The following is a 26,793-nucleotide window of genomic DNA, read 5'->3' as shown; positions in this document are numbered from 1 at the left end:
AGCTTAGGGCCTGTATACATTATGTCATTTAGGCTTCTTCCATTTGTGGATTTCGCTGACGCATCGAATACCTCCCGCAGTTTCGTAGTCAAACTACCTTATCGTATCACTGCATGATGAGGCAAGTAAAATTTTCCTTTAGATTCTGATGACACCTTTTCCATATGACCTAAGTCTTCGTACTCCTTCATAAATCCCCTGCAGGGGCCTCGCAGCTCAGGGTTGCGCCGTAGATTTCTTTCTGTAGATAGTAACCTTGCTGTTGCCAGACTTTTGGAATCGCCGAGTGATTTATCTTCTTTCAACGGCAATGACACCACTATTCGTCCATCATCTTCTACTGCTGTCGATTCGTCATACATCTGCATACACCAGTCATCTTCCACCGCCGGACTTGCTGGCGTTTCTACCTCCTCGATCTCCCAAAATCTTTCCAAATTAGTCACGGCTAAATGATATCTTCGGGACTTGTTTTTCAGCTGTACCTTGCCGGATAAAATCCAACCTAATTTAGTTTTCTGGGCAAAAGGTGGCTCGGAATACAGATCGCCACCGATGATCAAGTCCACTCTGTCTGACTTGTTAAACAACGGATCTGCCTATGTATAATTGTTCCATTCTTCTACATTGGCCTCGAATGATTCCTCTGGTTGAGCATTCATCACTGATGGTAGCACGAATGCCTCTGTGCGAAAGATTTCGTTGCTTAGAAATCGAGGCTTCACTTCTATCCTAACTTTATGTCTGGATACTCCCACTGGCGTGCTGCCCAGTCCATGAATAATGGTATTATTTTTGATCCGTGGAAGTCCAAGAATCTGAGCAGCTTCCTTGGTCGATAATCGCCCTCATCGTTACATCCTCTCCGGTCATCGATCGTACCTTCACTTGCGCTGTAGCGAGTAGTACAGTCGAAGTACTTTCCTCCGTCATCATCGTTGCTTTCGTAGCGCTTGATTCCTTCTTCATCCCAGTACTTTTGTACTTCTTTTGCTCATCAACGTGCAGTTAGTTATGATGTCTTCCACTGCATGTTTGACACCGTCTGTTACTGAGACATCTGCTGCCCATCTTGTGATTAAGGCAACTACAGCAAACTCGCAGTTCATTGGCCTTAGCAATCCTTTCCGCTGATGTCATTGCTAAGAACGCTCGACAATCTACCATTCTGTGTCCTATTCGATTGCAAACATGGCAAGACACTTGCGATTGGCTGAATCTTTTCTCGAATTTTATGGCTCTATTTGTATCGAAAGATTAATCTGCTGCTTCCAACGCAAAATATTGTTGCTCCAAGAACTGGAAGAACTGGACCACTGATCTGTGGTTGAGGTCAATAGAAGTGAGGCCAATAGAAGTGGCTCCCAACATAACATTTGATCACCCTTCCCATCAATCCCTTCAATCCACACACAATACATTAACCACCCCCAATTTACCACATCCTTCCACACACACATCATTCACATTGAACCCCGCATCCCCAAACCAGTAATAGACACAAGTTCAAATAAAAAACAAACATCGATGAATCATTTCAGGGAAAACGAGACAGCCAAACTGTTACAACAACAACAACTTTTTTTAAATAAATAATTTTATAGAAATTAAATTGTCATACTGACAAATCGTTTTTGATATAAATCAAGGTATATGTAATTAAGGTTAAAGTGATAGTCATATGGTTTAAAACACATTTCTTTATTATTGTAAAGAAAATTGTCAAAAAAAAAAAAAAAAAAAACTCTGTGAACATTCTCATGGTCCAAATATCAGGTCATCCAGAAGGCGAATTCCTACAAAAATAGAACCCTACATCTATTGTCAAACGTTATTGTTGTGGCGAAAATATCTTATAGAATATTTCGTTTTTTATATATTTTTTCAACGCGAACGACAAAATTAGCACAAATTTATTTATTTTTCACTTTATTTGATAAAATTTTCTTGTATTTTTACACATTTGTTTTTGAAATTGGAACATTATTTTACATACTTTTGATAGGGAACTACGTTTTTATTAGAAATTAATTATTTTGACAAAAATTTTAGTTAGCAGTTGGCCTTACTGGATTACCTATTATAGACCTTGAACAATTGTATTTAAGTTTTCTAATAATAAAAATGCATTAATAGTACATTCATAGGGGCGGAAGAAAATGAAGGGCAGAACGAATAGGAAACCTAGGCATAAATCAGTTTTAAGTCGGTTGGCTGTTTTGGTCCACATCTTTTATGTAACCCTGTTGAACACCTTGATTTTGTAGGTTTTTTTTCACTCAATTAAATATTAATTTTAAATAGAAGCATGCGTTGTAAATTATTTTTGTAATATTGTCAATGTAATCAAAATTTATATTCATTCGAAATAAAACTTTCAATTCATAACCATCAAATAGAAATAATAAAATCAAGAGGTTATGGGCGACCAAAGAAAGGAAGTTCCTCATGGAATAGTTCAATTTAATGGAACAAATTATGAAAACTGGAGTTTTCGTGTAAAAATGTATTTGGATGCGGTTAATGTGTTGGAAGTAATTGAATCAGCCCTGGAAGACGATGCTTCAAATGAGAAAAAAATTAAGTATCGTGAGATGGATACGAAAGCAAAATACATTATAGTCAGTTGTATTCATGATGACTATTTGGACTATGTAAGAGATAAATCTTCTGCAATTCAAATGTGGAATGCTTTAAAGAACGTTTTTACGGTGAGATCATCTACAAATCAGACAATATTGAGGAAACAGCTTGCAAAATTGAAATTATCAGGAGATACAAAAATGATGGATAATTTTTTAGAATTTGATGGTCTTGTACGCCAATTAAAGTCAGCTGGAGCAAAATTAGACGAGCGCGACTTGGTGTCGCAACTGTTTGTAAGCCTGCCTGAAAGTTATGACCCTCTAATAACAGCTTTGGAAAATATAAAAGAAGATGAATTGACATTATCAGTGATAAAACAACGTTTACTAGCTGAAGAGGCAAAAAGGGGTGATAGAATTGGGGACCATGGTGTTGGAAAATCAGGAACTGTTTTTGTTGCTCGCAAGAATAATAAATTCAAATTCAATGGAAAATGCCATAACTGCGGAAAAATGGGACATATGAAAATTAATTGCAGGTTTAGAAAAGAAGCAAATTTCTCAACGAACCATCGATAATCCACGGTTCCTTATTCTGATAATGAAAGTGAGGATGAATTTGTGTGTTTTATGGTAAATGCAATTATGAGTGAGGCAACCAACATGAGCTTTATTTTGGATTCAGGATCATGCGACCATATTTCAAATAATCGGAGTTTTTTCATGATCTGAGAACGATGAAGATGCCTTTAACAATAAGTATTGCCAAAGATGGGGAACTGCTGACTGCAAATGAAATGGGTGATATACATGGACACGTATCTACTGGTCAACGTATTATTCGAGTAACCGCTTATGAACTAGGTATTTTACTAATTACCTATAAGTAACACTAGTTACCCCTTCATGCCCTAGACTGGTGAATTTAACATGGGTATGTCAATTGTCACCTACCTGCCTTACGAGTAACCAGCCATTTCAGTAGTCGGAAATTATAGTACTTTACTAGTCTAGTTACATATGTTTAGCAATATAGATATTATAACAGTTTTGAAAATATTCTGTATAAAAGTTTTTCTTTATGTCTATATTTATTCGGTATTTTTGACAAATTACATAATATTTTGCAAGGATATTGCTAAACCTTATCTGTTATTTATATAACTCCACTATCGAATCTTCTTTCTTTGTACAGAATACCAGTAGTCCCTCTATGTGTGGGCAGCGCTTCTATTTGAGACTTTTGAAAGACGTCTAAATATAGAAACCCTGAAATGAATATATTTATGTAGAAGACTAAGGTTCTCCTTTATTGCTTCTCAATTTTAAAACTTACGTAACCAGCAGGATATAAAATCGAGTTCCCTTTATATATGTATTCAATATATATGTCCGACTCTTTTGAATAAATGGGAATTAAAAACGAAAATTGTATTCAAAATTTAGAAATTTACTGAAAAGTCTAAACAAAATGACAAAACAGTTGTTCAGCTTTTGATTTTGGCATAGAGAATTTGTAACGAAGAGAGAAACATTGATTATTATATCCACCGGTAATCTATAAAATAGTCGATTCATTACCCTTCGCATTACCAGTAACTAATGAATTGGTGTAATTTGCTTAGACAAAATTTCCAATCAACAAAGGAATCCAACAGTCTATTTTGTGTTCCATTTTGGTGTAAAGTAACTAGATCACTAAGTAACTAGCTATAGTTCCGTTCCAGAACCTAAATGAATCTACTCATTTTACATGTTTTGCAACGTTTTACTCGAAAACCGTTCCGCAACCCACAAAACTGGTAAAACATTGACTCAAATTTAAGGGAGCACAAAACAAAATGGCTTTCTCTTTGTAAACTTTTTACTCGAGAAATTTGGCCGAGTAAAAAATGGTAAACAGGAGTGCCTACTTCCGATTGGCTGTTATGTTGGCCGTCTAATTTTGGCATATTTCTAGATTTGCGTTCCCGAACTTTTCAAATTATTTTGTACACTGAGAGCAATTTTGAAATGTTTCCCTTTTACTAGATTTACTATTAAAAAAGTACTGGAACACAGACCACATGCATTCATAACAGATATAATAATGATATTTATTAATTATATAATAGCAGACAATTGATATTTATTGAACAACTGGGTAATACTAGTGACAACGTAATTTTTTGATAATAAATATTACATTAAAAAATAAACATTTTATTGTTTGTAATAACCATTGAAGAATCTTAGAGCTTTTAATTGTTTTGCTCAAAGCACTGTCATTTATATTTTTGCTCAAAACACTGTCATTTATAATCACAAAATTTTTTTATTTCAATTTCAGAGTAATCTACATTCGCCAGATCTATACATTAGTACAGTCTACAATATAGTGGTACAGGAAAATATCGACTTTACCAGAAACACATTTGGAATCATTCGAGTTTCTGACAAAGACAGTGGCAAACACGGTGAAATCAGTGCTGTCTCGATTGTAGATGGTGATGCAGATGGAATATTTGAGATAGTTCCATCTAAAACGAACGATGAATTTTATCTTCATTTGAAGAAACTGGTTGTACTACCTAATTCGACTAATTATTACAACTTAACTATACGCGCTGAGGACAAAGGGATTCCACAAAGACATACGTCTAAAATTGTACCTATTACTATATATGTTGAAAAACAAAATGCCCCTGTTTTTACTAAGCAGTTATATGAAGTATCCATTCCAGAAACTGCTCCAATAAATATGCCTGTAATTCGTTTAAAAGTAAGCGACCCCAGCTTTGGAAAAAACGCACTAGTTTTTCTTGAAATTGTAGGAGGAAATGAAGGAGGAGAATTTAAGATCAATCCCGACACAGGTATGTTGTATACACAGAAAAATTTGGATGCCGAAAGAACTGCTTTTTATACACTTACTGTGTCCGCCATTGATCAAGCCAATTTAGGAATTCGAAAGCAATCATCAGCAAAAGTAAAAATTAATATACTAGATATTAATGATAATGATCCTATTTTCGATCAGAAAAATATAACAGTATACGTGAATGAGAACGAAAAGACAGGAACGTATGTAACGAAAGTCCTGGCAAGGGATAAAGACGCCGGAGAGAATTCATTTATATCATATAGTATTGCGAATTTTCATGATATGCCTTTTGATATAGACCATTTTACTGGAGTTATACGAACAACAAGTTTAATAGATTTTGAAGTGATGAGACGATCGTATAAATTAAAAGTGAGAGCATCAGATTGGGGCCTACCCTACAGAAGACAGACGGAAATGGATGTAATTGTTAATATCAACGATATAAACGACAATAGACCACAGTTCGAACGTATCGATTGTGTAGGAAAAGTATTTCGGCATGCTCCTGTGGGGACAGATATATTCACATTATCAGCCATAGACTTTGATGTCGGCGATTATATAACATATCGGCTAATTTCTGGTAATGAAGATGGATGTTTTAATATGGATTCAATCACTGGCGTAATAACAATTGGATGTGATCTTAATGATATGCGAGTGTTCCATCGTCATATTAACGTGTCCGCAACAGATGGAACACATTTTTCTGATGAGATGACAATCAACATAGATCTTATAAGCGGCGGTCATTTGAATGGCTTGAAATTGGATTTAGATGGCTATAGCAGTTTTGAGTGCCATGAAACCGGGGTTGCGAAAAAGTTGGCTGATATATTAGCTGCTTCGGAAAAGAACAATATGAGAATCAATGACGAATTGGAAACACACGGTTACTTAACACTTAACAGATATGGACAAAATGTACACAAACCGGAATTTGTTGATTTTCCGATAATATTGAATGTGAATGAGAGTCTTCCTCTAGGTGATACAATAACAAGGTTTAAAGCCAAAGATCGGGACTTAGGATACAATGGAAAGTTGGTGTTTGGAATTGCCGATGGCGATTTTGAATCTGTATTTAGAGTTGATCCCGACAGTGGTGAACTTCAACTTATAGGATACTTGGATAGAGAGCGACAGGAAGAGTATGTCCTGAATATAACAGTGTGCGACCTTGGACAACCTTCCAGATGTGATTCAAAAATGCTAACAGTCACTATTTTGGATGTTAATGATAACCCACCAGTATTTCAAAGGCCTATTGCTAAACTTCATCTTCCTGAAAATACTATAATTGGAAGTGAAGTTTTCTGCCTAAACGCGACGGATGCAGATGCAACTACAAATGCCCATATTTTTTATGGAGTTAAATCTGAAACAAATAAATTTGCTATAAATTCGACCACAGGCTGTTTATTTTTATTAAGTACTCTAGATCGCGAAACACAAGATGAGTATGAATTACAAATTTACGCCAAGGATGGAGGTATTCCATCTCTATCAGCGGAAGCTGTTGTTTCCATAATTGTAGATGATATAAATGACAATGCTCCTGTATTTGGTATTCAAGAAATTATCTTTAAAGTTCGTGAGGATCTTCCTAGAGGCACAGTTATTGCTAAAATAGAAGCAAATGACTTTGATGTCGGTATAAACTCAGAAATTCTTTTTTCCATTAAAGAGGATGTTGCAAATGGAACTCTATTCAAAATTGATAAAGTCAGCGGTATAATTCAGACACAGAATTACTTAGATTATGAAACGCAACAAATCTACAATCTAGTAATTAGTGCCATAGACTGCGGCACACCATCCTTATCTTCAGAAATGCCCGTTGTTATAGAGATAATTGACGTCAACGAGAATCGGTATTCTCCGGAGTTTGATGATTTTGTCTATACTGCAAAAGTTAAAGAGAATATGCCAAAAGGGACAATTGTACGGAACATAACTGCCAGGGACCTTGACTCCAAAGGTCCAGAATCAGAAATATCATATTATATACGTGGTGGGGATGGAATCGGATTATTTACCGTTAATGAAAAAGGTACGTTAAATAAAGATACAATATATATATATATATATATATATATATAAGCGCTAATGGATTATTTTTCAATTACAAAGGATCTATTCGAACACTCTCGCACTTGGATGCCGAAACTAAGCAGTTTTATTGGCTCACTTTATGCGCCCAGGATCAAGCCATAGTACCATTATACAGTTGTACGCAGGTATATATTACATTTATAAATTATGTAAGAAATTATTATGAACACATTTATATTTCTTATAGGTGTATATAGAAGTTGAGGATGTAAATGACAATGTTCCTATAACGACACAACCAGTATATTACCCTTATATACTTGAAGGGAGTAATGCACATAGCCTTATAATAAAACTGAACGCAACAGATGATGATGTAGACAAAACAACTAAAATTACATATAAGATTGTTTCAGGAAATCCTGAAGGATTTTTTGAAATCAACAAATCAACAGGTAATTTTTACATTTTAATATTTTTATTGAATCATTCACATACTGGTCGAACATACAGATGTGTGTGGGGGGAAGTCAATGGAAAAAGTATGTATTCTGAATAAAACGTTGGCAACCCTGTCGTGAATGTTCACTAATTTTGTGGTGCTCTGTGCTCGTTTAAAAAATATTTAATTTCTAACAATATAATCAGTGTTTTTGTGGTAACAGTGTTTAAAAGTGTTGTGAAATAATTTTTGTGCATTTTGATCTAATTGGAATTGTGAAATTTAACATATTTTTGCTAATATTAATTAATCTTTTTAATTCTGATTGGCATTTTGTTTCCATTCCCAATTTGTTCCTTCGTTACATTAGCTTATATTGTTGTTGTAACATTTCTTTTATTTTGTTTTGTTATTTTGACATCTCAAAACAGAGTTGCCAAATTTTGTGTTTCATAAGAAATTCAAGGGATATAAATTCCAGAAAATTCATAAATTATATGGTATTTGTATCTAGGTTTGCACCAGATATCTCGGCTGGGATATAAACTATTATATAAAATCAAAAATCGATGGAAATTTCTTTCTACGTTGTTATAAGCTCCGGCCTGCTTTCTCAGAAAGTATGTTTCATCGACTACTTTCTAGAGAAATTTGGCCTGCTAATGCATTTGTAAAGGAATTTCTGGAAAGATCTGAAAATTTAGCTCATTTGCCTCAGAGGGCTGAAATATTGCCAAAAAACTAAATATGTTTCTCAATGTCTGCTATCAGAATGTAAGAGAGATAAACACAAAATTAACTCGATTATTCTCTGATAGCCTTGGTTTTAATTATGATGTTATATTTTCTGAAACTTGGTTAAAAGCATCCGTGTTAAATAGTGAAATTTTGTGTTCTAGATATCAAATATTTAGAAAAGATAGAGTTGTTAAAAAATGTGGTGACGTCCTTATTGCAGTTGATGCCAAATATTCCACTAATTTAATTGAATTAAACTGTTTTTATATCGAATTTATTTGTATATCCATTGAATTAGAAAATTTTAAATTATATGTGACTTGCTCATACATTCCTCCCTCATCGCAACTTGATATTTATAATCAGCATCTGTTACCAATAAATTCAATCACTAACAGAATGAATGAATAACAAAATATTAGTTCTCGGCGATTTTAATCTGCCGTCCGTAAAGTGGCTTTCATTGCCAGATTCTGAGGCTCTAACGCCCTTGACATCTGATGCAAATGTAAACCAATATACCTTTGAAATTGTAAATTGATTTAGTGACATAAATCTTTATCAAATAAATAGCGTATCAAATTGTTATGATCGAATTCTAGATCTAGCATTTGTGAATTATACACAATATTTTGAAATAATTAAAATACCTCAAGTATGTACTCCCGAAGATAACTACCATTCTACATTATGCATATCCATGATGCATAATAATTTAGCTACCAAAAATTCTTCAATGTCATTTAAATCTGTTCCTAATTATAATAAAACTGACTTCCGAAAGCTAAACGCACCATGGGTCACATCTGGGCTTTCAAATATTAAAAATTATAAAAATAAACTTTTTAAAAAATATAAAAAAATCAGGCTCCTTTATAGATTATGCTAATTATGCTGTCGCAAAGTCTAAATATACGACAGAGTCCCGAAAACTTTACAATCTTTATTTAAACAAGATTAAACATAATTTCAAATCCAATCCTAAATCTTTTTATGACATTGTTAATATAAATAGAAAAGCTACGTCAAAACCCACCATTTTGAAATTCAATAATCAGACATTTGAGAAAAACTCTGAAATTTCAGAGTGCTTTGCAATTTTTTTCGCTACAACATATTCATATTCACTTTGTCCAAATAAAGATACATATAGCTATATATTATCGACGATAGATCAAATATCTATGCCTTTTTTACAAAGTCAATATGTTTCTAAAAATCTACGTAATTTAAGATCAATTAAAAGTCTAGGTCCGGATGGCATTCCTAGCATAATTCTAAAGTACTGTTCAGATACATTAGCTATCCCATTAACGCTGTTGTTTAATTATTCCTTGAAGTATAGTCATTTTCCTACCTTCTGGAAGAAATCCTATATAGTTCCTTTACACAAATCGGGTAGCTTAACTAATGTCTCGAATTATAGAGGAATTGCTAAATTATGTGCAATTCCAAAATTATTCGAAAAATTGATTACTGATGTAATTTATCATAAAGTTCAGCCAATCTTAAGTCCATATCAACGTGGTTTTCGTAGTGGCCTCTCAACCATTACCAATCTTATTCAATTTTCCTCAACCGTCATAAAAGGTTTTATTCAGCGTAATCAAACCGATACAATTTACACTGACTTCAGTAAAGCTTTTGACAGGGTTAACCATGAACTTTTAATATATAAATTAAATCAAATTGGTTTCAGTATAAATTTAGTTAAATGTATATTATCTTATTTGCGAAATAGATCACAGTTTGTTGTTGTTGTTGTAGCAACAGAATACATGTCGTTTTGTCATGCATCGTCTGGTTCTGCATCTTCTACCTCCAAATTCAGGAATGCTGCAACTTCAGCGGGTTGCGTCCAAAGTGAATTCGGCGATAGGTGAGTAGGCTTAGCCGGGCAATTGAAGAGATGCAACGTGTCGTGTGGTCCTATTCCACATGCCAGACATGTGTTAGGTATCGAGCCGTCGATTCTTGCCCAATATGAATTGAGGCGGTTGCACCATCCTGATCTTAGTTGAGCTAAGACTACTCGTGTTTGCCTTGGCAGCTGCTTCTCCTCAGCTGCGATGGTTGGGGGTGGTCTCCAATTATGGTATTCACTCGATATTGCTCTACTGCCTGAGCGACTGCATCCGTGTGAATACCATTCAGACCTGCTTGATAGGCTTCTTGATCTAGAGGTTCACGATTGTACCTTTGGACCTCTCTCTCTAGATCATGAAGATCTTTCCTGACGTGCCTGGGTGGGGGAGTCCTGTCCATAAGGCTATGGCAGGGATGTTCCTGACGATAACACCCAATCAGGTACTGCATCGACAACATATAGTTGTGACGATGGACGGGTAAGATATTCGTCTCCTCATGAAGATGGTCCACTGGAGTCATAAGGAGACACCCTGTTGCAGTTCTCAGGGCAGCGTTCTGGCAGGTCTGAATATTCTTCCACTGCGTATCACTGACATTCGCGAACCACACTGGCGCCGCATAGCTTACCACTGACCGGCCTATTGCTTTCTAAGAGGTCAACAAGGTTTCTTTGTCAGCGCCCCAAGTGCTGTCGGCTAGCGACTTGAGGACCTTGTTCCTACTTCTCAGCTTATCGCATAAAGCAGTGGCATGCGCGGACGACTTGAAAAGGGAGCAGCTTCATTTCAGCAGTCCATGTGGTGAACAGTGAGACTGTTGATTTGATGGTGGATATTTTCATATTCCTCAAATGGAAGTAGTTAACAATATCGGCTATGTAGACGTTTAGCCTCTCACATATATCATCAATAATAGGACCCGTCGCCATGATCGTGCAATCATCCGCATACATTACGATATCTGTGCCGTCCGGTGGTTGTGGAATATCAGAAAGGTAGAGGTTAAACAGTTCCGGAGATATTACCCCTCCTTGGGGAACTCCCTTTTTCACTCTACGGGGTTTAGACTTCCTGTTTCTGAATTCCACATACGATTGGCGTCCACACATATAGTTGATTATCCAACGTTTCAAACACGGTCGGAAATTTGTCCTCTCTATATCCTCGAACAGCTTGGCGTGGTTGACGATAGGTCAAGTGCCACCATAACTGTTCGGTTGCACGGCCTGTTCTGGTTGAGTCCTCTGCTAATATGTGTGGAAATGGGAAATGCTGTTGTTGTACTATGCATCTTACGGAATCCATGTTGGTGTTGGGCAACTGGAAAACTGCTTCTGAACGATGGGAGGAGTAGCGCCTCAAGTGTCTTCGCTACCGGCGACAGGAGTGAAATCGGTCTGTACGATTCACCACTGCTGGCATCCTTGCCTGGCTTCAGTAGCGGGATCACCCTGCCTATTTTCCAGGCTTCAGGAACTATGTGGGTGGTTAACGACAAGTTGAGGGCTGATGTTACTCAACTCCAGTTTCATCCAGCTGCTTTAGCATTACCATGGAAATTCCGTCCATGCCCAACACTTTGGATGACTTAGCGTTATTAATGACATCTGCAACATCCTCCTTCGTAAATTGTGGTGGTTCCTCCTCAGCTCGGAGTGCCCTTATGCGACGTAGCACACTCCTTTTCGCCCTGTCACTCTCGGGGTGCTCTATGAACTGCCGGTTAAAATAACTCGCGCACCTCTTCGGGTCTGTTACAGTTACGTCGTTAAATGTAACAGCCGTCCTGTCATCTTTCCTTCCAGGATTCGAGAGTGACTTAACCGTTGCCCACAATTTACTTGTTCCGGTGGCAATGTTGCATTGCTTCAGGTGGTCTAGGCACTTTTTCCTTTTGTGCTCGCATACTAATCTGTTGACTTCAAGGGTAAGCTCTCGCAACCTTGGGTCTTCAGGAGTGGTACGACGGAGCTCATCACGCTCATTAGCCAATACCGTTGCTTCTGCTGGGAAGTTAGGTCTTAGTTCGGGTATTCGACCAGCAGGTATGAAGCGAGCGGCAGCAGTAGCGATGATTTTACGGAAATTCCTCTCAGCTACCCGTGGATCTGAGGGAGTGGGCAGCTCTCTGAAGCGGTGATTGGTAAACTCTCTGAAGCTAGGCCAATCAGCTTTCGCATGGTTCAGGAAAGTACGGCTTTCAGAGGTTATGAAGTCTGGTGGTCTGTTTACGGAGACGATGATCGGAAGGTGGACTGAGCCTAGTGAAACGACGGGTTGCCAGGTTACGTCATTTATCAGACCCGGTGCCACAATGGTGATGTCTGGCGAGCTGTGGCAATCTCCTCATATCATCGTGGGGGCATCATCATTAACCGTGCAAAATGTTGAGCTATCAATTTGCTTAGCCAGCGCTGTACCCCTTTTGTCATTACCTAGGACGGAATGCCATAATTCGGTCCTTCCGCACAACGTTGTAACCATCGCAACGCTGCAAGCTACAGTTCTCAGTTAGCTTGGTTTCTTGGATCGCACCGACCATTATTCTCTTTCGACTCATAAATTCTACAATTTCGCTGATTTTGTTGCGAAGACCGTCGCAGTTAAACTGCCGATTCGGATGATTAATCGGAAGACGACTCTTGAGACCCACTGGGAGACGTGCTAGCGCAGCATGAAGCGACGTAGCTCATTTCGCAGTACTCCTGAATCCTGTTCAGTCCAGAGCAGCCTCGAAAATGCACCCATTCTCCACATCCATTGCATCTCACCGAGACAGATCTGTGGTGGATGCGGTTTCTGCAAACACTGCAGAACCAAGGTCCGGGGTTACTTTCAATCCCGGTACGGACCAGTAGGGTTCGGAGCAGGCATTCCGGGATATAATGCCGCTCCCATGACAAAAATTACGAACACGAACGTGTAATTGTTGAGGTGGCAGCCTCTGGTCGGAGTCCATCTCCGAGTCAATCCGGTACAAAGAACCAGCCGCCGTGGGATTGTAGATCACAGGTAGTTTTGTTTGATGATTGCCTCTCCAAATCCATTAATGTTTCTTCCGGTGTTCCCCAAGGAAGTCATTTAGGTCCACTCCTCTTTCTTCTATTTACCAAATGCAATAATCCATTCCAAATCGCTAATGTATGCTGACGATGTCAAGTTGTTTATCACACATAACTCCATGAAGCAAACTGATTTACTTCAAAATGATTTAAATAGCCCTTTTCAATGGTGCGAATTAAACTGTATGGATTTAAACCTAAACAAATGTAAGCATATGTGTTTTTCAGATCTTCTACTTTAACATGGCAATACAATATTAATGGTACTGTTTTATCAACTGTATATTCATTTTTTGATCTTGGTATTTTTATGGATCCAAAATTAAATTTTAATAATCATGTCATTTCTATGGTAAACAAAGCCCACGGTGTCTTAGGATTTATAAAACGATGGGCTAAAGAATTCTCTGATCCCTACATTACAAAACAACTTTTTACATCTCTTGTGCGACCCATATTAGAATATGGCTCTGTTGTATGGGATCCCCAATATACAATATATTCCGATAAAATTGAATCAGTACAGAAACAATTTCTAATTTTTGCACTGAGAGGTTTACATTGGAATAGTGACTTTGTGTTGCCTTCTTACACTAGCAGGTTAAAATTAATTCGATTGCCTACATTAAAAAGTAGACGTATTATGTTGAACACTATGATGGTAATTAAAATACTAAACGGTAATATACCCTCGGACTTCCTAATTTCATCCATTAGAATAAATGTTCCTTTTCGATCAAGTAGATATTATCAACCATTATACGTAGATTTTCATCGCACAAATTTTTCTGTGGGAGATCCACTTAGTAAAATGTGTATTGATTTCAATTCTGTGTATTCTAACGTAGACTTGTGCATGAATATAGAACTAATAAAATCTAATATAATTATATTTTTAAATGAATAATAAAACTTAATAACAAACTGGCTGTTGAAGTAGATTTCTGTAGCTGGTTTTCTATCCCTTCTCATTTTCCATCATAATGCGGATTATGGTGTGTACGTGATCGCTACGAAAGTGGAGGTCGCCCCCCTCGATCGGCAGGGGTGGGAAAATGAGGCGTGGGAACGAACGTAAAAAAAATAGAAAATGTCGCTACATACTAAGAAACCAGTTGTTTTTGTAGCAGCCCTTCTGCTTTTAGCAATGGGAAAATAAGCTTTCAGTCCAAATTAAGTCGAATTTGTAAATAATACATAATTTTAGTAAAATATTATGAAATATTTGTAATTATCGGTACATATCAATTTGTCTAAAATGAAGTTGTATGAAATATATACCCTTATGGATATAATAACAGCAGTTTATGGTCAGTCACATTCATCGGTGGACGCCCTACAGGCATGTGTAATACCAAAAACATTGCAAAGATCGTGGTTTTCATGATGGTGATTGATGCTACGCAAATGTTTCGTAGAGGCTATATTTTTTTAGAAATTGGAAGTGCCTTGTGATTCTGTTACCGATGGCGTTGAAACAATTGTTGAACATGTTTGTCGTGGCATAAAGGATGATAATAACTAATTACCCTATTCAATGAGGGTTTTGTACCCATCAATTGTCGTAGTTCTCTGCAAGGTGTGTGGTACTTTACATATCAGAATCGTTTTCGTTTCACCGGTGAATGTAATAAACCCAATGCACGTATACAATACCGTTGAATACAGTTGGCTGGGTGATTGGTTTGTGGGTAAATATCATTGTGGCCAATAGAAAAGAATCATGTAAAGTTGAAAACACAGATGTTTCCCTAAAAATCGTGATGATTTGTGATGACACGTACACACCATATTCCGCATCATGGTGGAATATGAGAAGGGAATTTAATCTGCGCCATTGAAAAAGGTTATTTAAATCATTTTGGAGTAAATTGGCTTGTTTCTCAGAACTATGGGTAATGAATAACTTGACATCATCTGCATACATTAACAATTTAGAATGTACTACAGAAGTTGGTAAATCATTTATAAACAATAGAAAAAAACCGACCCGAGGTGACTTCCTTGTGGAACACCTGAAGGTACTTCAATCGATTTTGAGAGACATCCTTCAAACAAAACTAGCTGTGTTTTAAGTAACTAAGGTGATATCCATTTGACTACGAAAGCCATGTTGATGTGGACTTAAAATTGATTGAATTTTGTGAGAAATAACAGCAGTAATAAATTTTTTAAACAATTTTGGGATATCACTTAATTTTGCAATTCCTCTGTAGTTTGAGATGTTTGATGGACTACCAGACTTGTGTAACAGCACTATAAAAGATGTCTTCAATATAGTAGGAAAATAATCAAAATTTAAGGAATGGTTAAATAGCAACGTAAGAGGCGTTGCCAAAGTGTCAGAACAATATTTGAGTATTATGCTAGGTATACCATCTGGACCTGGAAGTTTAATTGGTTTTAGAGTACGTAAATTTTTAGCAACATCTTGGTAATTACAATCCACGGGACTCTATGGTGTATTTGGACCTAGCAACAGAATAATTAGGGTAGTTGCAAGCAAAGTATGTGGGTTTGTGATACAGAATCAAAAATAAGCCATCACTTCCCAAAAGCCCAAAAGATGCGGATTATGGTGCGTACGCGTTCCCTACGAAAGGTGAGGTCGCACCCTCGGTCGGCAGGGGTGGGATAGTGAGGCGTCGGAACGTTCGAAAAAAAGTAAACACTACATTTTTACAATCTCTAGCTGAAATAACTTAGGTTAGGTTTGGGGATGTGCAGTCACTTATGTGGCTGCAGCACTCTAAGACCGTTAGGTCAGTTGTGATCATCCACGAGAAGAAAAGAGATAAGGACAGATCTATAGGGGAGAGAAGATTGGGGATATAAAGGGAGATGAGAAGCTTACAGAAAAAAATAAAAATGTAAGATTGGAATGATGCCGATGGCTATAGAAATCAGACAGAAGATTTCTAATTATGCTGTAGATTAGAGCAGATTCGGTTGTTGAGAAGAAGCTAAGACTCGGTAGAAAATGAGCACCCACTCCGTCTCCTCCTCGTCAACCCAGAGTCTACAGTAATCAACTGCATCAAGATCCCATTTACAAGTAAAGGCCCTGATATTGCAGTGACCAGTAATGATTCCTTTCATTACTCTTATTTCAGCTTTCCTCAGGTTCAACAGTGAGTGCGTTCTTTTGGTAGACAGAGTCAGCCAAATAAAAAAAAATGTTAAACAGATGCAGGCAGAGGCAAGACAAATGATGATCATCGACACAAAACGTCTTTTGCAAATTGGTATTCCCTATGTCGTTGTTGACATATATGGATAACTATTCCGTAGCAATGTGTGACGAGGACGATGTCGAAGATTCTTCGTCATTATTTTAGTTGACGAATGAAGTGTTTGAACAATTTTTTTTAGGAAATTAAAAAAACACGACCGGACAAGAACAGGATACATCATTCTAGGATAGGAATTCAATAAGTAATGCAAATGTTTTGCCAAAACAAACAGATTCATAAGATTTTTTTACACAAATTCTTGTAGAAAATGTTAATAAAAGTATTGCCAAACAAGCTTTTCAAAATTCGGAGATTTTCATTTATAATTTTGTTTTTTAATTTTTTGGTTCTACATTACAACAACATTTTTGACATTTATTTGCACCAACAGCTGGGCCGATGCGGCTACCTTATTAAATATACATTGCAAACACATGACATAATGCCCACAGTGAAGGATACAAACACATTTTTGCACAAAAATATCCTCCAATATAAACAGCTGACCACAATTTTGAAGATGTGTTTTTTTGTTTTTATTGATATTATCGATAAATAGTCGACATCGTCGCATGAGTGTTACAGAATACCAAAGCAGTGTCGAAGTGATGTCGACAGAGAAACGTCGTCGACAATGACGACGACATACGGAATAGGGGTGATTATTAATGCGGCCTCTGCATTTTTTCATGTCGAAATGGTTAGATTATTTGACGACATTCCCGGGTTAATCAAAAAGATTGAAGATTTTTTAATATATTCATCAAATATTGAGCCACATTTGAGTTAGCTCTCTCAAATTGAGTTACCTAACAGGTATTTTCCTTTTTACATGAAATTTATAATTTTTTTAAGGTGGAAGACGATAAATATAGTTAGATTTTCGCAAATATCTATAAAACAGGATAAATATATTACATAAATAAAATATTGATACTTTTGCTACAATTTGACTTCGAGTTTTTTGGTTTGAGTCACTTCACTTAATAATGGCTACAATAGTATGAACGTGATCACTAAACTAAAATTTATATTTGCACAGCAGGGTATACCGAACATCTTCATGCCCGACAATGTTCCGCCTTTTACTTCAAAGGAATTTAGACATTTTTGTCGTGATTGGGGAATTGAACATATTAAATCAAGTCCTAGTCAAATGGCCTGGCTGTGCAAACAGCGAAAAAATACTATTAATATCTTCCGAGAGTAATTATAATCTCTACGTAGTTCTATTGCTCTACAGAACAACACCAAAAGGTAGCATGCCTAGTTCTTCCGATTTACTAATGTCTAGGTCATTACGCACCGAAATTCCCTCAAACTCAAGCAACCATGAGCCAAAAATAGTTGATAAAGGTGATTATTGGACAAAGTTAGAGACGATATTAAAGAAAAATAGAGAATAATATAATAAAAAGTCCAAGGGCTTGAAATCAATAGGTGCAGGCGATAAGGTCATGTTTAAGAAGACACCATGCAGCTATTGGGAACCTGGAAAAATTGTAGATGTGTGCAAAGATCCAAGATAGTTTGTAGTTGTAAATAATTGTGGGTATATGTATAGGAGAAGTCTAGAACATATCAAGACACTAATCAAATAGAGTAACAATTATGAGGAGCATTAATTTGAACAAAATAATAACAGCAATGAAAATAATTAACGTTTTTTTTAAAATAAGTGGTAGGGAGGTCAAGAAGCCAAAAATAAAAAAGGAAGGTTATTAATTTAAAAAAAAAAAATAAATTTATTACATTTATTTATATTATACAATATACTAGAATACCTAAAATTATTCTATACATATATATACTTTATAGAGTATTATTTTGAATTATATTATACTTATTTACCTATAAAAGGGAGATGTTGTATATGCTAATAGTTTTAGGTAACGTGAATTACACTGTTTGTAATTACTTACCACTATATATGATAATAGTTGCAACAGCCATAGTTTATATAAAATTAAATAAATGGATTTACTTTGGTTGTACATACTAAATGGAAAAAGACGGATTTCATTAACAGTGTTGAGATGAATTGGAATTAAAGAAGTGTATTTCTTTGTTCACCGTCCTCGTCGCCAGTTGTTGTGAACTGTAAGACAACTCGTACGCGAAGAGACTATATGAATGAAATGAAAGAAGAAGGTGTGTTCTTTTATATATGTGTAGCAAGAAACAATAATGTCAGATCTATGCCACGCTAATCTTTTTTGTATATTTGCATAATCAAATCCTACTGTAATTAATCCTTTTACTGAGTCTATATTATAGATTTTTACTCTAAACCTTATTTTAGTCATAACGCCATAACCCTAATTAATGTCTATACTAAATCTATATTAAAGATATTTACTCTATATATTTTAAGGAGAGCTTATGACAACTGAACGAAAATTGGATCGTGAGAATCAAGCTGAGCATATTTTGGAGGTAAAGTGGACGAATTATAAAATAGCTTTACAAAAGGTATTAATTGTAACGTTTATACTTTTAGATTCGCATATCTGATAACGGATTTCCATCCTTATTTTCAACAACCCGTGTTGTTGTTACGGTCAAAGATATCAACGACAATAGTCCACAGTTTGAACAACGTTTCTACAAAGTTCAAGCGCCATCTACGTCAGCTATAAACGTTTCCATATTTCAGGTAAATCCTTTAACAATTCTGAATTATTGTGTTATCATGGTAATAATATTTTATTAAAGATTCTCGCTACAGATAATGATATTGGTGAGAATGGAAGGATATCTTATGCAATTAAATCTGGGAAAGGGAAAAATAAGTTTCGAATTGATGCAGACACCGGATTAATTTACGCGGTTAAACCATTAGATGTCGATAACGAATATGAATTAATTATAAAGGCAGAAGATCATGGAGTTCCAAAAAAAAGTCAAACTGCACGACTAAATGTATTGGTAGTTCCAATATTAAAACAATCTAACATACCACCCAGTATAAAGACAATAAATAGTTTAGTTGAAGTCACAGAAAGTGATAAAGCCGGCTTTTTGGTTACTCTCATTCAAGCCACTGACGAAGATAGTGAACATCTTTGGTATAATATTAGTGGTGAGTATTACGTTTTTAATAAAAGAAAATAGTAATAATAATTATTAAATAAGGTAGCAATAAAAAAATAATACATAACAAAATAGGGGGCTATGATTAATTTCAACTTAATTTCTGCCAATGTATGTATGGACCCTGCTAATGATCTATGTTTATTAATACAATATTGCCACACATGTTTGGAGATATCCTATATATTGGCTAATTTAATGAGCTATTTCAGGATAGTCAATATTGAATTAGATTTAACCGTAATGGAATGACTTTTTTAATATATTTATATGTTTCAATTTCAACATGTATAACGAAGCCATTAGACCAATAAACATAATTCTCAAATAAAGGGACATATTTTAGTGTGTCAAAATACATATTAACAATTTAATCCAATTTTCAAAATATAGTTAAAAAATAACATCAGGTCGATTAGAATTAAAAATATATGATAAACGCTTTCTTACAAAAAATGACAACGCCAAATCAGTGGCGCAAAGAACGTAGATAAACATTCATTTGGGATGACTTATATGGTTATCAAAACAGAGCTTGTTGTTATCAAGCAAAACAACTAAGCAAAGAACAAGGTCCTCAAGTCGATTGCCGTCACAACAGGAAGTTGTCGATTCAGTATCTGCTTGGGTGTTATCGCAGGAATCATCCATGCCATCATCTTATGGGTAGAATTCCCGCACCCAGGTATGTAAAGAGAAAAGAGAAACGATATAGAGAGAGAGGTCCAATGGTACAAAAGATAACCCCTACATCGACAGGCTTATCGAACAAGAATTACCAGCATTCACACTGAAGCAGTGACCCAGGCAATGACCAATACTATGTGAATACAGTACTTGGAGTCCACCCAACACCTATAACAGCAGAAGAACGACACTGCGGAGACAAACGAAAGTGGTTTTAGCCCAATTAAGATCACGATGGTGCAGTAGCCTCAATTCGTATTGGGCCCGAATTAACAGCGCGGTACCAAGCATATGTCCTGCGTGTGGACTTGGATCTCACGATACGCTGTATCTCTTTAACTGCTCTCCTAAACCCAATCATCTGCCTCTGGAATCTCTTTGAACGCAGTCGTTACAGATTGCAACCTTCCTGAAAGTTGAAACGTAGGAGTCAGAACCGGAATAATTGAAAATAGAACAAACATGTAGACAGTTGCTACAACAATCAATCAAAGCGCCTCGGAAAGAAATTCAATACTCCTCTTAGTTTACCGAATGAAAACAAATTAACAAGCGTAGCAAAAATAAAAAAAGATAGTGTCTTGAATGAGTAAAGAAAATTATTCGACATTTAATTGTGCAAACCGCTAAGGCGCTATCAATCTTAGATTGAACCACTGTTCCAACACGGGTGTCATCTTTTTTATTAATTTATTTATATATTTTTTAACGTTCCTACAATTATATTAGATTCATATACAAAATCTACATTTGAATACACAGAATTAAAAAACATTTTACTAAGTGGATCTCCCATAGAACAATTTGTGCGAAATGAAACGCTTATTTTTTTTTTTCGAACGTTCCCACGCCTCACTTTCCCACCGCTGCCGACCGAGGGGGCGACCTCCCCTTTCGTAGGGATCGCGTACACACCATAATCCGCATCATGGTGGAATGTGAGAACGGAATAGAAAACCAGCTACAGAATCTACTCCAACAGCCAGTTTGTTATTAAGTTGCACTACTCATTTAAAAATACAATTATATTAGATTTTATAAATTCAACATTCTTGCTAAAATCGACATTAGAGTACACAGAATTAAAATCAATACAAATTTTACTGAGTGGATCTCCCATAGAATAATTTGTGCGATGAAAATCTACATATAATAGTTGATAATATCTACTAGATCGAAAAGGAACATTTATTCTAATAGATGAAATTAGGAAATATATATTACCATTTAATATTTTTAGTACCATCATGGTGTTCAACATAATACGTCTACTTTTTAATGTAGGTAACCGAATTAATTTTAACCTGCTAGTGTAAGAAGGCAACACAAAATCACTATTCCAATGTAAACCCCTCAGTGCAAAAAGTAAGAATTGTTTCTGCACTGATTCGATTTTATCGGAATATATTGCATATTGAGGATCCCATGCAACAGAACCATATTCTAATATAGGTCTAACAAGAGACGTGTATAGTTGTTTTGTTATATAAGGATCCGAGAATTCTTTGGCCCACCGTTTTATAAAACTTAATACACCATATGCTTTATTTACCATAGAAATGACATGATTGTTAAAGTTTAACTTTGGATCCATTAAAATACCAAGATCCACGAATGTTTCAACTGTTGATAAAACCGAACCGTTAATATTGTATTGCCTCATTAATGAAGAATTTCTAGAAAAACACATATGTTTACATTTGTTCAAATTTAAATCCATACAATTTAATCTGCACCACTGAAAAGGGTTATTTAAATCATTTTGGAGTAAATTGGCTTGTTTCTCAGAATTATGGGTAATGAATAACTTGACATCATCTGCATACATTAACAATTTAGAATGTACTACAGAAGTAGGCAAATCATTTATAAACAATAGAAAAAGAACCGGCCCGAGGCACAGTGGGCGAAAAGGCTCATCTAGCGGCGTTTAATTAATAGCGCTTAGGGATTTTGTATTTTATTTTTTGTAATATTTTTTTTTAGTTGAAAATAGATTAAGCTACAGAGTTAAACAAAAAAAATTAATGTATTTATATATTTTAATATTTTTTTTTTTTTTTTGAAACTTGCAATTTTTTTCATTTTTTAGACTTTGTTTATTTCATTCAGCAAAACATGATAAGGTTAGTATATTTAATGTTTCTCATTCTTCGGGGCCAAGAATATATTAAACTTTAATAATAAAAACATTTTTTAAACATTTATTTATTATTTTTTTAATAATATTTTTGGCCTTATTAAGACTTCACATATTTCAGTTGTTTTCATAACAAAAATTTAATTATAAATAAAAACAGGAAAAAATACAAATCGAAATAAGAAACTATTATTACTATTGTAATAATAGTTTGTTATTCCGATTTGGATACACAATGTTCTGACAAAAGTTGTAAAATATCATTATGGGCATTTTTCTTTTTTTGGTTGCTTGTGGTTTGCGTAAATTTGAAATCAAGGGATCTGATTAACACAAAAGCGCTTGCATTAAGTCTTTCATTGTATTTAATCGGGATGTATTTCGCGTATGGTGCTCACGGAAATTGCGGCAATCTTCGCCGGGCTTCCATTTCCGACATTTTTCCTAATTGAAGTGTTGATACTTTAATTATATGGGCCCCATGTATTAAGATTTTATGTATGGAACACGGCATATAAAACCAAGGATACAGTATGATAAAAATTTCTGCGTTTTGTAAAGCATATTCCATAAAAGATTCAATATCGATTTTGAGCCCGCAAGAAATGAGATTCTGCACACTCCGTTCAGCAACATTAAATTCTGATAGAAAAATGAGCTTCTTCGAGGCGCGTAACAATATGATCTACCATATCTTGTAAAGGCACTTGAGCTGAATAGTTCGTAAATTGGACTCCATTTGGATAACATTTTAGTTTCGTTTTGTTGGAGCATTCGTCAAACTTCTTATCGGGTGTTCCACGATTAGTCAGTGGATTAACTTATAAAAGTTATCCGTCTAACCACTCCTTGTTGTTTTCTTCAAATTTGTGGCGGCTTCTATGGTCGAATTTCCATTTCTCAGCCAATTTTGCTACAAATTTTCTATTTTTTTTTTTTTTTTTTGTTTATTAGAAGATCTTTATTAGCATTGCACATGTGGATATTAATAATATTATTAAATATATGAGTTTCAATGACAGAAATTTTTTTAGTACACACAGGCTCGTTGCGCCATAGTAAATAAACTTCTCGTCTGAGCATCGACATTTTTCCTAAAAAAATGCAATATCTTGTAAAGTTGCAGGTGGCTGCAGATCATTTGTAATCACAAGATGACGTAGTAATTTAAAAAAACACATTCTAGCGCGAATACACACGAATATCAGAAGTTCCGGTCTATGGAAGTCTTACTTTGGATTTTTTTCAAGCAGATGAGTGGTATAGTACACTTGAATTATATTTTTTCTACAACACTTAAGCACAGGTCACAAACAAATTTTTTTTAGTTAATACATACCTCTAATAATAAATAAATCAACTTTTCATTCACTTAATTGAGACAAATGCTACTTTAGAGAAAATTTGGCAATGCAAAGAAAACACGTGTTGAAGCTTAGTTATACATAGGCTGAAACATATGTTGTGTTTGACAGCTCACAGCTATTCAACTAGATCATATCAATCAGAATAGAATCGATATATCAGATCAGTGGGATAGTAGTAATCGATAGAGACACAATTTTGGCCCAATTAAACACTTTGAAAATTGAATTAAACGACGCTAGATCGTCCATTTCGCCCACAGTGCGAGGTGACTTCCTTGTGGAACACCTGAAGGTACGTTAATCGATTTTGAGAGACATCCTTCAAACAAAACTAGCTGTGATCTATTTTGTAAGTAAGATGATATCCATTTGACTAAGTTTAGACTGAAACCCATATTATCTAATTTATATAATAAGAGTTCATGGTTAACCCTATCAAAAGCTTTACTAAAATCTGTATAAATGGTATCATTTCGCTGAACAAATCCCTTTATTACAATTGAAGTAAACTCTATAAGATTTGTTATAGTTGAAAGACCACTACGAAAGCCATGTTGATATGGACTTAAAATGGATTTAATTTTGTGAGAAATAACAGCAGTAATTAATTTTTCAAACACTTTTGGGATATCACTTAATTTTGCAATTCCTCTGTAGTTTGAAACGTTTGATAGACTACCAGACTTGTGCAACGGTACTATAAAAGATTTCTTCCATATAGTGGGAAAATAACCAAAATTTAAGGAATAATTAAAAAGCAACGTAAGAGGCGTTGCTAAAGTATCAGAACAATATTTGAGAATTATGCTAGGTATACCATCTGGACCTGGAAGTTTAATTGGTTTTAGAGTATGTAAATTTTTAGCAACATCTTGACTTTGTAAGAAAGGCATATATATTTGATCTATTTTGGATAGCTCATAAGGATATGAGCTTATATCTGGACAAACTGCAGATGAATAAGTAGAGGCGAAAAAATTTGCAAAACATTCTGCTATTTCAGAGTTTTTTACAAACTCCTTATTGTTGCATTTCAAAATTGTGGGTTTTGAGGAGACTTTTCTTTTTAAGTTAACAAACTCATAAAATGACTTCGGATTTGTTTTAAAATTATTTTTGATCTTGTTGAGGTAATTATTATACAATCTAGGGGACTATATGGTATATTTGGACCTAGCAACAGAATAATTAGCATAGTCTATAGATGAGCCTGACTTCTTATATTTTCGAAAAAGTTTATTTTTTAAATTTTTTATACTTGATAACTCACGTGAAATCCAGGGATATCTGTCAGAATTTTTAATTCTAACAGTTGGAACACATTCAGAAATAAATTTATTTAGAGTATTATAAAATTTATCTATTATAAATTCAAAATCGGTGTGATTCTTACATTGACATGCAGCTGTCCAGTTTACAGATGAAATAAGAGAATTAAGCTTTCGAAAATTGTTTTTTTTTATAGTTAAGAATATTTTTAAATGAATCACATGAACTTTCGTTAATTGTAGAATTATGGCTCATGGTTATATATAATGTTGGATGATGATTATCTTCTGGAGTACATATAGCAGAATTCGAATTAATTCAAAAAATTGTGTAAAATTTACAAATACTAGATCAAGGATTCTATCATTACAATTTAAAATATTATTTATTTGAAGGAGATTAATTTCACAAAATCGATTAACAATATCAAATGTATATTGGTTTACATTTGCTTCAGATGTCAACGGCGTTAAACTTTCTGAGTCTGGCAATGAGAGCCACTTTACAGATGGCATATTAAAATCACCAAGAACTAAAATTCTATCGGAATCATTCATAATATTAATAATTGAGTTTAGTGCTGCTAAATGCTGATTATAAATATCAAGATGTGATGAAGGAGGTATATATGAGCACGTAACGAATAGTTTAAATTTACCCAATTCAATTGATATGCAGATAAATTATTATTCTAATAGATGAAATTAGGAAGTCTGAGGGTATATTACTACTTTTTAATGTAGGAAAGAACTAATTTTAACCTGCTAGTGTAAGAAGGCAACACAAATTCACTATTCCAATGTAGTAAACCTCTCATGCAAAAAGTAGAAACTGTTTCTGCACAGATTCAATGTTATGGGAATATATTGCATATTGGGGACCCCATACAACAGAGCCATATTCTAATATAGGTCGTACAAGAGATGTAAAAAATCGTTTTGTAATGAAGGGTTCAGATCATTTTTAGCTCCTCTTTCTATAAATCCTAGAACTCCGTGGGCTTTTTTAATCATAGAAATTACATGATTATTAATATTTAATTTTGAATCCATTAAAATGCCATGATAAAGTAATTAATCTACAGCTGATAAAACAGTAACATTAATATTGTATTGCCTTGTTAAAGTAGAAGATCTGGAAAACACATATCGAACACTTCCCACGAAAATGTTATCGACAATTTTCCGATTTTGCTTTTTTGATGTCAATCGACAGAGAATGCTCCATTACGCTTATCCTCAAAATATTTTAATTCTATCTTAAACCGTTATGAAATAAGAGCAACAACAACTTTAATGTAAGTACACTTTGTATTGCGTTTATTTATATTTTGCGGTGACAGCGAATTGTCGCTTACATTAAATTTCTTATTAGGTCAACAATAAAAT

At 34.9% G+C, this 26,793-nt stretch overlaps 1 protein-coding gene across 1 annotated transcript in view; it reads left to right on the top strand.

Annotated features, from left to right (window-relative positions):
* The window catches only part of LOC133324972 (fat-like cadherin-related tumor suppressor homolog), a 117,973-nt gene that overhangs the window by 57,027 nt on the left and 34,153 nt on the right, over positions 1 to 26,793 (top strand). Inside the window, exons 2-7 of the mRNA XM_061533795.1 lie at positions 4,915 to 7,504; positions 7,585 to 7,691; positions 7,754 to 7,961; positions 19,224 to 19,285; positions 19,350 to 19,505; positions 19,565 to 19,931. Of these exons, the coding sequence (XP_061389779.1) occupies positions 4,915 to 7,504; positions 7,585 to 7,691; positions 7,754 to 7,961; positions 19,224 to 19,285; positions 19,350 to 19,505; positions 19,565 to 19,931 (3,490 nt within the window). The remainder of the gene's footprint in view (positions 1 to 4,914; positions 7,505 to 7,584; positions 7,692 to 7,753; positions 7,962 to 19,223; positions 19,286 to 19,349; positions 19,506 to 19,564; positions 19,932 to 26,793) is intronic.

This window comes from Musca vetustissima, unplaced genomic scaffold, assembly GCF_032173495.1.
Source record: "Musca vetustissima isolate MV318-11 ecotype Yass unplaced genomic scaffold, APGP_CSIRO_Mvet_v1 utg4668, whole genome shotgun sequence".
Taxonomy (NCBI): Eukaryota; Metazoa; Arthropoda; class Insecta; order Diptera; family Muscidae; genus Musca; species Musca vetustissima.
Note: the sequence above shows the minus strand (reverse complement) of the source record. Positions and strands in the feature narration are given on the sequence as shown.